General features: G+C 34.5%; 1 protein-coding gene across 1 annotated transcript in view; it reads left to right on the top strand.

Moving 5' to 3' along the window:
* ASZ1 (ankyrin repeat, SAM and basic leucine zipper domain containing 1) overlaps nt 1-10,585 on the top strand; it is an 81,703-nt gene extending 71,118 nt beyond the window's left edge. Inside the window, exons 11-13 of the mRNA XM_082472460.1 lie at nt 4,440-4,545; nt 5,375-5,488; nt 9,166-10,585. Coding sequence (XP_082328586.1) covers nt 4,440-4,545; nt 5,375-5,488; nt 9,166-9,318 — 373 coding nt within the window. The 3' untranslated portion in view covers nt 9,319-10,585. The remainder of the gene's footprint in view (nt 1-4,439; nt 4,546-5,374; nt 5,489-9,165) is intronic.
* The last annotated feature ends 2,728 nt before the right edge of the window (nt 10,586-13,313 follow it).

Below are 13,313 nucleotides of genomic sequence, written 5' to 3'. Positions count from 1 at the left end.
TAAAAAATAAAACTGGCAGACATATATTTCAGGAATTTGACCTTATTATTAAATCACAGACTTTGTTTACATGCTGTTATGGAAAAGGTTTTACTTCCCATTTGTTCAAAGTCATTCTTTAAAGAAGAAATTAGTCATTAAGTCATAAGAAAACTAACAGCAGGAAAAGTTGAACTGATTGATTATAATCTTCTGGTAATGTGACTTCAAAAATTTTGCTACTGATTTATTTTAAGAAACTTTTCTTCTATGTGTTCAGTTTTATAAAGTAGTCTGTTACAGGAACACACATGCACAGTACATTTACTTTTTTCTACAGTTAGCCTTAGTATGTTTTCAGAATTAGAGAATGCAATCTAAAAATACTAATAACCATTTCATTACTACTTTGAGATATTTTGAACACAAATATTAAGTTTCACCCATGTCTTGACATTTTCAGCAGTTTCTGCCCAGACCTTTTCTCTGAGCCTCTCTGATATCTACTTAAATGTATCAAAAGCATCTCAAAATTATGTCTACTTAGGAAATGATTTCTCCTCCAAAAGAAATCTGTATAGATGCAAATTTTCACATAAAAAATACATTGTTCACATCTACTATTTATAAATATTCTAAACTTGGAAACTCTGAATATTTAACTTAAGGTGAATGGTTGGATTATATTACATCAGTATAATTATTTTATTCTGTCGTTTAAATTATTTTGAGACTTAATGTCATGGAAAAATACTCATAATAATATAAAAGGCAAATATAAAACGGAGTGTGAGGTATAATGCCAGTTGTATATATGCATATGAAAAATACTAGAAGAAAATGTGTACTATAAGAAAATATTCTGTAAGAAAATAGTACCAGTCATTATCTTTGGGTGATAAAAGTATTGGTAATTTTAGTTTTTCCAGATAGTCTACAGTGAGCACATAGTACTTCTGTTTGGAGTACCTTTATTTAAAGTATAAATTTTATCCTAATACTTAACTTCACATTTTTAAAATATGGCCTGTTGTTTCAGTCAACTTACACTATGTTGTGCTGCAGTAACAAATAACTTCTAAATCTAAATGACTTACAGAAACAAAGTTTATTTCTTGATCGCCTGTATCATGGATCAGCTGCAGTGAATCTCCTCCTTATTATTCTGAAAACAGGCTGGAGAAATAGCCCCACCTCGGACTGTTCAAAAGTTACATAGTCACTTCCAGTCATATTTTATTTGCCAAAGCAAGTCATATGGCCAAGCCTCTTGTCTTTGGGGCATGAAGTGTAATCCTCTGGCAGAGAGAGGCCTGGTAGTATTTGGCTCAGTAGAAAAGACATGACAATTTGATCAAATAATATAGTCTACCATACCTATGCCATATTTGCTTATTTTGAAATCCTTAAATAAGTACAAAATTATCAGGGCTGCCATGTAAAGGTATGTAGGTTGTACAGCTCTGGGGTGGGGGCTGGGCAGCCAGTCACACAGTGTATGATGAAAGGCACACTTTTGAGTTGTGTTTTTTACAACTTGCCTATCCATATTCAGTGGCCCTGAAAATTATACATCACAAGAAAGGTATATATTTTCCTTTCATCCATTAAGACTAGTTAATTTTGTTAATAATAGTATTTGCTTAATCGAACTGAGTTGTTAACTTAGTCTTCCTTGAGAATAAGAGCTTATAAGTTTATATTCCACATATATATGTGTGCTTTGACTATCTAGAATAATATACCTGCTGTCATTTTGAATGACAGTTCTCAATGGATCTTAATTTCCTTAAGAATCATTACATGAAAAATATATAGGGCATTAATGAATTACTCATTCAAGTACCTATTCTTTCATTGATAATAAATAAAATTTGAGTAAAGAGCACTAAAATATAAGTTTTAAGTATACCTTATATAAACACTACATGGAAACAGAAAAATTAATACAAGTAATGACTGCTGTTGTTTCGACAGAAAAATATGTTCAAGTTCTGTTCTTTCTCGAGCAAAGAGCAGAAAGAAAATGTAATAAAGAAGAATTATATTTATTTGGAAATGTTTTTATAAATACCGCTTTTGCTAGATAGAACAAGAGCTTATCTAAATTTTTTTATTTCAATTTGCTTTTATAAAGCAGTCATCAGATACTTTTCATAGTTGGTGACTTGATTATATTATATTTGTAAAGTTTAAAGTCTTTATTTTATATAAACTTTATTTTTCAATCTAATAGCTAAGAAAAAAGATTTCTTTTAAATTAAAATACTATATTAAAGTCATGTCTTAGAGAAAAGTTTGCTATTAAGTTTCATTAGAGGTTGTCCTTGCTTGCTTTTTATAACCTTTCCTCCTAGAAACAGCATGAAAGAAACTTTGTACAGTGTATAGTCAAAACTTCTACCTATAAGAATTTCATTTGGACTCAGAAGTAGCTTTTGGTCCCATTGTATTAGTTTTTGTGTGAATTTTTATTATAATAGATACTGCTAAATAACTCTCCAGAAAGGTCATCTCACAAATTTGTCAATTCTTGATACTAATGATCTACCTAATTTTTGTCATTCCACTAGAATATAATGTCTTATTTTAATCCCATGTTTATTATCCATTTAAAATTTTCTTTTTTCTTTTCCTCTGAGTTACCTATTCTTATCCTTGGTCCCCTTTTCTATTTGGCTGTGTTAGTTTCTTTGTAGCTTTCACAGTAAATTGGCTTCTGTCTTTGAAACTAATCTAGTCAGCAGTATCTCTTCATTGTCGGAATCACTGGACTAATCCTAATTATTTAACATGCTTGACTTTTTTCCTCCTTCTTGAATCTATTCCCTTCATTACCTTTCATAACAGACCTTAACTCCTGCTTTTCTTTTTCTCAGGCTACTTTTCCTTTGATAGCTTTTTTCTTCTACCCCTATCAACTCTCCCCTCTTCACAATATGTATCTTTTTTCTTTGTGGTCCTCTCCATGACCATTGTTTTGATTTCTACTGGTGACCAAAATTATAAACATTTCTAATACTTCTGTGGTTTGTGCCTATATTCACAATTGAAGGAAAGACTGAAATTCTGTTAGAGGTTAGTGAAAATAAAGATGTAATTTTTCCCCATGTAAGTTCACCAACTCCCCAAATTCTGTGTAGCCTCATGAGGCTGTGGACACCAGGATAAGTACCTACAAGACTGACATTTTCTACTACTTACTGGTCATTGCCACCTCCATGTCTCATATCATTGCCATCATCATCATTATTAAGTTTGTTTAAATGCCATATATGTACTAGACAAAATGCTAGGTGCTTTTCATATGTTATCTCCTTCAGTCCTCCTGACACTCCTGTTACCTCAGTTCTAGAGATACGGAAATATTTGGCTGAAGATTAGGTTTGCCCAAGATCATAAAGCTGTGGAAGCTGAATTCAGACTCAGGTCTTCCTGACACTAGAGTCTGTGTTCTTAATTATTATGCTATATTGCTTTCCCTTCACCCCACTTCTTTCTCCACCACCCACCCCCAAATTCACTTCCCTGCTTGGTAGTGCCATCTTCCACTGAAACCAAAGAACTTAGAATAACCGTAGACCTTTCCTTTTCTTTTCCGTACAATCCATCACCAACTTTTTCAGTTTATTCTCCTAAACATTTCTTAAACTAGTCTCCTAATTATTCTATTTCCACTTTTTGTTTTCCTTTAATCCACACCACTCCCCAAATAAACTTTCTCATACGAAAATCTGATTTTCTACTTTCCTGTTTAAAATTCTTTAGTAACTGTACATTATCCAAAAGATAATATTCCATTCCTTAGCATGTCACAAAAGTTCCTTAAACAAGTGATCCCGTACAGCCTCTTTTCTTACGACTTTCACATAATTGTGCTTTAGTTATACCTTGGAGACCTCCTACCCCTGTTCTTTCGCACCTGCTATTCTCTCTGTCCAGAATCTCTTTTCTTCCTTACCTACTTGACAAACTTATTTTTAAGCTCCAGACTCAGTTCAAGTATGAACTCAGTTCAAGTATGAACTCCCATTATACTAGGTTCATTATGTCTGAGTTTTAGATGTCTCAACTATAAACTACTGTTAATAACATCTACCTTACAGGAGTTGTTGGGAAGAATATAAAAAATAATAAATGTAAAATAACTAGTGCAGTGCCTTCGCATAATAGACATTCAAATATTGGCACTTTTATGTTCCTTCTTCATATGTCTCTGTGAATAACAATGTTATAATTCTATGTCTGCTTCTCATCCTGAACTTGGAGATCCTCAAGATTGGACGCTTTGTTTTCTTTGTATGCTCAAAGTCTATTTCACTTGCTAATACAAATTAACTATTCTACAAATATTTTTTTAAAGAATCTAATAAATGTTATGACTAGACATTGAATAACTAGCCAAGTAAAATGGAGTAAATTGTTCATATTAGTGATTCCTTTTTATTTCCTCTCTTTAGTGGTGATGAGTTCCTCAGCTTTCTTCTGAAATTAAACAAACAGTGTGGCCATTTAATAACAGCTGTACAGAACATTATTACTGAGTTGCCTGCAAATTCTCAGAAGGTATTCTACAAAAGTTATTAAATGAAGAAAAGTATGAATGCTGGAGAACATTCCAGATAAGTTAATGATAACTCAATAAACTGTAATGATCCGGTAAAACTATATCTTCTGTAAAATCACCTAAGATCTAAATAAGTCAACTTATTTAATATTACTTTTTTATACTAATTAATTGAAAAACTTTGTGTTCTAGCCCTCAAGAAAAGGAAAATGAGTCAGACCAAAAGTTAAACTGATCTGTGTATTGAACTTACCATTTGTTCTTAAAGGGAATTTAATTGTTTAAAATATAAAGTGACAGGAGAACCAAGTGAAAGCTGAAACAAAACAGTGTGTTGAGTGTTATTAAAAACCATATCAATATAAGGATTTTTTAATGAAGGAAATTTTAAATAGAGAAAGTGTAAGTGACCTGTAAAAGCAAACTTGTTTTGTAAAGTTTTTCATGTGATTTGGTTTTAGCTATTTGTATACAGTGAAAAATATTTAATGCACTTGTTTTCCTATGATTTTTATATAACACTAATATGGGAATCATGTCATTCTTAAAACCTTCATGACTTTATTCACCATAAATATTTTTATTACTAATATTAGTCTCCATAGTGATATATATGTATATTTAATAAATGCATTCAGGAAACTGATTTGACTATTTATATAAAAATACTGAGTTCTTTTGGTGTCAGGATTTATCCTGAATAAAAAAATGCTTTTCAGTTATATAATTTAATTTAATGTTTGATAATGTTGTATACTTTTTGTGGATATAAAGTTGTGAAAAGTTGCTTTCCATTCTTTAAAATGTAACTTTTGAAAATATTAACAGATAGTACTAGAATGGGCTTCTCCCCGGAATTTTACTTCAGTTTGTGAAGACCTGGTTAGTAATGTTGAAGACTTGAATGAAGAGGTCTGCAAACTAAAAGACTTAATTCAGAAGGTATTTAAATATTTAAAATTAAAAAGGGGGAAGATTATTTACAGCATAATATGTTAGACAATGAAGCAGTTCTGACAAGAGCAACTTAAGCTCCCACTAGACAGGTGGAGAAAGGACAGTTTCCAAAGGAAGAAATATACATAGGAAACAAACTTTGTTGGTCATTAATGAAATGCATACTGAAAGAACAGTGATGTATCATTTTCATCCTATAAATTAGCAGGGAGTGTATTAGCCTACCCATCACTGGTTATATTCACCAAACTAGTATTTTCATGTGAGAGTGATGTCTAAACCACTTTCAAAAACAGTTTGTCAAGGACCATAAAAATATTTGTATCTTTAATAGTACTAGTTTAATGATTCCAAAATTATATGTACATAAATGTCCTATACGAGAATGATTTAATAAATTATGGTATAACCGTTTCGTATAATGATATGCAGCCAGTTGAAAAATATAATGAAAAGTATATATCAACTTGTTAAAGATAAGAAGTTCTATTTCTAATTTTTATTTACATATATAAATGTGAATATAAAAAAACTACCAAAAATGAAATGTGATTAGCTCTGTTAATGAGGTAGGGTTGTGGATAAAATATTCTTTCTATTTTTTGACTTTTTTTTTTTTTTTTTTTTGGCTGCATTGGGTCTTCGTTGGGGCACACGGGCTTTCTTTAGTTGCGACGAGCGGGGGCTACTCTTCGTTGTGGTGCACGGGCTTCTCATTGTGGTGGCTTCTCTTGTTGCAGAGCACGGGCTCTAGGTGCGTGGGCTTCAATAGTTGTGGCACACGGATTTAGTTGCTCTGCGTCATGTGGGATCTTCCCAGACCAGGGCTCGAACCTGTGTCCCCTGCATTGGCAGGTGGATTCTTAACCAATGCGCCACCAAGGAAGCCCCTTCTAGACTTTTTATAGTATCTTTTATAATTTAACTTTTTAAAAGAGTATGGGCTTTTTTGGTTCTTGTTCCTATACTCATATAGAAGTATGTATTTGGTTTAAGGACAGGTGATTTTTTCCCTCAAGAAAACTGGCTATAACAAAATCTAAGCTGCTAAAATAGAGAACTCTGTTGAAGGTAGATAATAAAGGGCAACACTTTCACTTGACTAAAGAACTCATTTATGAGTCTCCACGTCTAATAAATATATTTGATATCGATAAAGTTTTTGTGAAATATCTGATGTGAACATTAGATTAGGCGTTAAATTTTTATAGCATCAACCCATATGTCATTTAATATTTTCATTAGTATTTTATCAAAAAAGTTATTTTCTTCAAAATAAACTTTATACATGTTCCAGGTAATTTGTCATTCTAGCTATTAACATATGTTCAGTCAAAAGGAGTCTTTTTTAAAATGAGCAGAAAATTGTGAAGCAAATTCTACAAAATTATAGGGGGATAAAGACATTTAAAATAGGGCAAATGAGCAATATATTTCACATTTTTTGTAGACGATAACTCCTTTCCAGAGAAAGGCGTCTTAGAAGTTGTATTATCTCTGACATTTATTCATTCAACAAACCTAAGAGTGCCTCCTGTATGTCAGGCAACTGTGCTACACATTAGTTTCCTAACTATTCTCTCTACTTCCACTTTGTGTTCCTTTAATACACACCACTCCCCAAATGAACTTTCTCATGCAAAAATATGATTTTATACTTTCTGAACTTGCTGACAACATGAAAATTATAGCACCATTCATCTTCACTATATCCATCATCTAGAAGAATTGAAGGGAAATGGTATTGATTTTACTTATTAGCATGGTGTTTTTCATGGGGATGCAAGAGAAATTTGGAAGGATTTGTGTAAAGATACTTCCTGCAAAGCATCAACCTTTAATGTTTAGTGTAAGAAATTCCCTAAGACATCTTTGTCTCAGGATTGGTAATTATTTGTTTTCTCCAAGATGAACTAAAAACATTTGGGGAGGTGGGGTGGAGGATTAAGATGAAATTAGAGAGAACACCCAGATTTTTCTTAAAGAGATGAAATTAAGAAACACTGCTTTCAGAGTGTAACTTTGACTCGAAAACATGAACAATTCAATCAGGTACCATAATATTTATTTTAATAAAGTATACCTATAGAGAAAAATTTCAGCTTTCTTTAGCTAAATGGAAGGTTGTTTTTCTTTGGTCTTTTCTACCTTGAATCTATATATTTCTATGTAAAGACTGGCCTTGAAAACATATTTATTGGTTCATAATAACAGCAGATATAGTTTTTTGGGCAGGAACATCTTAATTTTGCAGCAAGCCTGTGCATTGGGTTTTCTTTGGATTAGTCTTAAACAAGTAATAATCACCAAATAAGATTTTATTTAGAGAACTATGAGGCTTCCAGATTTGGGAGTATGGTATCATGCCTCTTAAGCTTATGATATTTTAGAGTTTACCAATAATAACAGAAGGGATTTTTTAAAAGAAACATATGAGCTATCATAGATAAGTATATGGAGGTAACAAAGAGAGAGGGTGGGAGAGGTCAAGGCCAGACTCTAACACCACATCATTCTCTTTCAAACCAACACACTGACAGGCTCCTGTCAGAAAGGGTCATTCTAAGTAATTGGTTAATAAAAGGAATGACTGTCTCAGGATTCAGTAAATGGAGCATCAGTGTCAAAAAGGAATCTGTTGCTGAATGAAGCCATTTGGAAGTTAGACCAAGAATACAGTATTAATGAGATTGGCATTGAAGTCCATCTTCTACTATAAATTTGAAATTAATTTTGCAGGGTTTTTTAATTAAATATTTACACTGTAGATTTGAGAAGTAGTTATTTTTGCTAATGTTGAAAGTATGTCACCACTCCAGCACAGGATGTTTCTAGTAAATATCACTCTGTAAATGTGCCTGATTCTTTTTATCTTTCAAGGATCTTTTGGTTTCTGCTGGTTCTCCCTCTTCTGCCTCTCCCCAGCAACTATCTCCTCCCTCTCCCTCCCTCCTCCCCCTCTCCCTCTCTCTCTCTCTCTCTCACACACACACACACACACACACACACACACACACACACACACACACACACACACACGAGTTGAGAGGCCTTCTTTAGCAAGAAAGTTCTATGTATAGGAATTTAGAAACTGACTGGGTCATGTACTTTCATTGTTGAGAAGTGCAAAAAGAACCACTGAAATTTTTGTTAACATTTGTTCCTGCAAATATATTTAAATAAAGGATTATACTTCTAGTGTTAGCATCGAATCTTCTAGTTTTTGTTGAATTTCATGTACTGTAGGTATGCCATAACAATACTTTTTTTTATAAGGTTCACTTTTTTTGTAAGAAATCAGTTGATATTTAATACAAAGGAAACAATGACTCTCGTTCCTTATAGGTAGAAATAGAAACTTTAACATTAAAGGAACTTTATCTCCTGACATAAAAACATGTTTTTAAAATGTAATAATCTATAGAAGCATTTATTTTTAATGTAAAACTAATAATCTACTACAGTGGGATCCTGGTTGAAAGAAAGACTGTCTTTTAAGATTTTGAATCCTTACTTTAAATCTTCCATGGGAATCTTGCATTTAGGCTACATCTAAATCAAGTGATTAACATGGATATTTTGATATTCTTTAAAATCAAAGATATTTTTATTTTCACTGTACTGCACATTAACTTTTTCCTTTTTCCCATACTAAACATTAGTTGCAAAATGAACGAGAAAATGATCCAACTCGTATACCGTTAATGGAAGAAGTATCTACATGGAATAGTAGAATTTTGAAGAGGACGGCTATTACAGTATGCGGATTTGGGTTTCTTCTTTTCATTTGCAAGCTAACTTTTCAGAGGAAATAACCCTAATATTTGTTTTGAGTAATTATGTATATCTTACTCAAATTACCTAAAAATGTTGCTTTTAACTGTTTGTGGCACAGTATAACTACATTCTTTGCCAACACTCCATAGGAAAAATTATGATAGCTTACTGCAGAATGTTTTTCTTTAGAAAATGTTTTGTCAGTTTGAGTTGACAATATAGTTTGTTATATTTTTATGTTAACTTTGATCAAGCAGTAAATTATAAGTGATTCTTAAGTTTCATCCTATCCTATGACTCTAATAAATCACATTTAAAATAAATAAAAGTTTTATCTAATATTCTCTGACATTTATAAAAGTGTGTTCATTTGTCACAGTGAATCTTACACTATCTGTAAAGTGTTCATAAATCAGTAGCTTTCTTTTAGTTCTTATTTTTCCCTTCCATTATTATGTAATAAGGAATTTGTCATTTAGTTTTTATAGTTATATATTATTATAAGGAAATTATTAACATGAGAGTAGTTTAGAGAATGCAAAGTATAAAGATAAAATGTAAAATTTTGGGGCTTCCCTGGTGGCGCAGTGGTTGAGAATCTGCCTGCTAATGCAGGGGACACGGGTTCGAGCCCTGGTCTGGGAAGATCCCACATGCCGTGGAGCAACTGGGCCCGTGGGCCACAACTACTGAGCCTGCACCTCTGGAGCCTGTGCTCCGCAACAAGAGAGGCCACGATAGTGAGAGGCCCACGCACCGCAATGAAGAGTGGCCCCCGCTTGCCACAACTAGCGGAAACCCTCGCACAGAAACGAAGACCCAACACAGCCAAATAAATAAATAAATAAATAAATAATTAAAGGTGCTAATAATTAAAAAAAAAAAGTAAAATTTTTGAATTATGGATTAAAACCTAGGAAAAATATTTTAAATGTAAATTTTTAAAAGCAGAAAATTCAGAGAGTAGTGTGGAAAGCCTAAAGCACATTAGAATTTTTTATGTAATATACTTTTGGGAACATATGACATGTAGTATGTGTAACATTCTTGAGGATGGTATGAAAGTGAATGGCATTTGGCGTGTAATTTCTTACACCAATCTAAAGAAGTAATGCACGATTTCTTTGTGGGTTTTTTTTTTTTCAAAATCAAAATAATGATATTCAGATTTTAAAAGTGAGGGTAATAAAAAGGCAGGCCTAATTTAGCAGGCAATATAGTAGTTAAATCTTGCTTGACTTAGTACCATACTTAGAACAGATGCAGTTGATCTAAAACTGGGATAACAGTGGTTTTAGCAGTGCTCTTTTTGACTGTCTCTCTCTAATCTCTCCCATAGGCTGTCTGCCTCATTTGGTATTACACCCAACCCTTAGGCGCCACTAATTACTGGTTGATTGCTCTACTGTTTTGACCTGCCCTGGGGCATGAATTGCTCAGCAGTCTGATAGAATTAAATTTGGACAGGGGTAATTTTTGAGGCCAGCTTTTGAGGCTTATTCTGATCAGGGAAGGGTCCTTCTCAGCTGTCTCTTGCCCTGGTTCTCTCTGGTGAACTAGCTGGCCTACAGTTTAGCTTCTTGCTCCTAATTAACAGGAGCTGTTGTCTTCAGGAGTGCCCTTAGGCTTGATTTTCTCCACATTCTCTTTCAAATGAAGTCAGTTCCTTTGGGGAGAACTTTGAAACTCTCTTTCTTATGGACTGCTTCTCCCCCCTGGACAAAATCTCTGAGCCACTCCTCTGAGTGCTGGGTGGGGCAGTAGCCTCTGGTCTTCTGCGTTTGCTTCTTACACTTCTGCCCTATAAGTGAGCTGGCAAAAGGAAGATGGCAGCCTTAGTGTTCTGGCCTGCCATTCCTGGGGTAGAGTTCTCATCCTGTGAGGCTCGACGGAAGGAGAGAGCCCTCTACCTCTCAGCTACACTCATCAGAATTTAGTTGCTCAAGCCTGGAGTTGGAGGGCATTAGAAAAGCTGGAGGATTGCCCTTCAGATGAGATATGATAACTCTTATTTGGGAGCTGAGGGGAGAGGGAGCCCCATCTTCTTGGCCACATCCACCCAGAGTGGAGCTTTTGCTAAGCTGAGATGACTTGGGGTTGCCGGGAGGCAGGTGGTAAGGGAGAGACTGGATCAGTGGCTCAGTGTTCTTACTGAGTTTTAGTAGGTTTTCTTGAATAAATGTTTTTTCACTTGTTCTGAGCTCTTAGGACTCTGCAAAGACTTTAAATAAAGGTTGTATGTTTATAGCTTTCTAGTCTAACTTTGCTTGTTTCTTTGGGGTGTATGTCCATGCTGCTCTTCACACTTCCATCCTGGCAGTGAAACTCCTAAACCGGTATTTCTAGGGTATCTGCCAAGTCCTTTAATATAGCAGATACCCTAGAAATATGGCCCAGAACAGTGTGAAAGAATTTTTTTTTAAGCCAGAAACATTAGCTAAATAATTCTCACGTAAGGTTTACCTAGCCCTAGGGTAATATCATAGGATGCTGAAAATTCTAAGGGCACCTAAAGAGCACTTCTGTTGGAAGCAAAAGGGAAAGACCACCTTGGTTTGACCAGGATACATTAGGACTAGATAAATGATGGGCAGAGCAAGACTACACTCTCAATTTTGAAATTAAAAATTGAAATTAAAAATTAAAAATCCTGGGGCTTCCCTGGTGGCGCAGTGGTTGAGAGTCTGCCTGCCAATGCACGGGACATGGGTTCGAGCCCTGGTCTAGGAAGATCCCACATGCCGCGGAGCAACTAGGCCCGTGAGCCACAATTACTGAGCCTGCATGTCTGGAGCCTGTGCTCCGCAAGAAGAGAGGCCGCGATAGTGAGAGGCCCGCGCACCGCGATGAAGAGAGGCTCCCGCTTGCCGCAACTAGAGAAAGCCCTCGCACAGAAACGAAGACCCAACATAGCAATCACTCAATCACTCAATCAATCAATCAATCTTAAAAAAAAAAAAAAATTAAAAATCCTGCGGAAGGTATTTAAGCTAATACCTAATCTAAAGTAATTATATGTATTAAATATGGGAAACAGGATATGTAAAAGTATAAAGAAACCAGCTACAATTGCAAGCCCCAGAATTGAAACTGAGTTGATTTTTTAATGGGACTTTTTACACTGCCAGCCTTTTTTGATCTTAACATTATGCAGAAGTTAATCTTTAAGAACACAGGTTACCACAATGACTTCTGTTTTGTACTCCAGGTCACTCTGTCACTGCTTCGTAAATAATCGTTTGTAGCTCTGGGGGGGTGGACATAGGGTGGGGTTCTTTCTGGCACTTCAACTAGTGAGTAGTACGTTTATTTCAAGTGCCAATAAAAACGGTATACTGGACGTACGTGACACATTTGTTCATTATTAGAGGAACTAATTCAAAACTATTTGAGCGACGTTCTATTATATTCCTCTATCTGTAAATTCAGATTATCTTATCAATATTCTAAACAAAATGAATAAATTTTTATACTGCATAACAATCTTGGAGAGAGAGTAAATAAAATGACATTTTCAGAAGTGTCACCATCTCTGGACTTATCTCTGTAAGGCAGTATTATTCACGTTTCTCTTCCCAACTGATCTTTCATAACTGTTTCCATGAATTTTCTTCCTTCCTGGAATCTTTCTAACACTTTAATCTTCTGTATTTTCTTTCCTTTTGAAGTCCATGTCTACTGTGACATGCTCCCTCTTCCCTCTCAACCCCTAACCTTCACTTTTCTGTTGACAGATAAAGCAGAAGGTAGCCCAGGTTCCTAGCCCTGTCACTTTATCTAGTACATTCTCCGAGTCTTGGTTTTCTCATCTGTAAAATAGATTCTAAAGACTAAATGAATCAGAACAATGCCTCCTTGTTAATAGGTCCAATTTGGAGTTCTGAAATTAGAACTAAATCTTAGGGGCTTTATGTAAGAGAATCAATGCTTCCTAGACTAAGTGAACCCCTCATAAGTGGTTTTGCTTTTTGAGCTCACATCCAGGGATCTGATATGAGAATTGATCTTAACATTTGGTTGTTGCCAATATTTT

Source organism: Balaenoptera physalus (assembly GCF_965194825.1).
Source record: "Balaenoptera physalus genome assembly, chromosome: 8".
In the NCBI taxonomy this organism is placed as follows: domain Eukaryota; kingdom Metazoa; phylum Chordata; class Mammalia; order Artiodactyla; family Balaenopteridae; genus Balaenoptera; species Balaenoptera physalus.
This window is presented reverse-complemented; position numbering and strand designations above follow the sequence as displayed.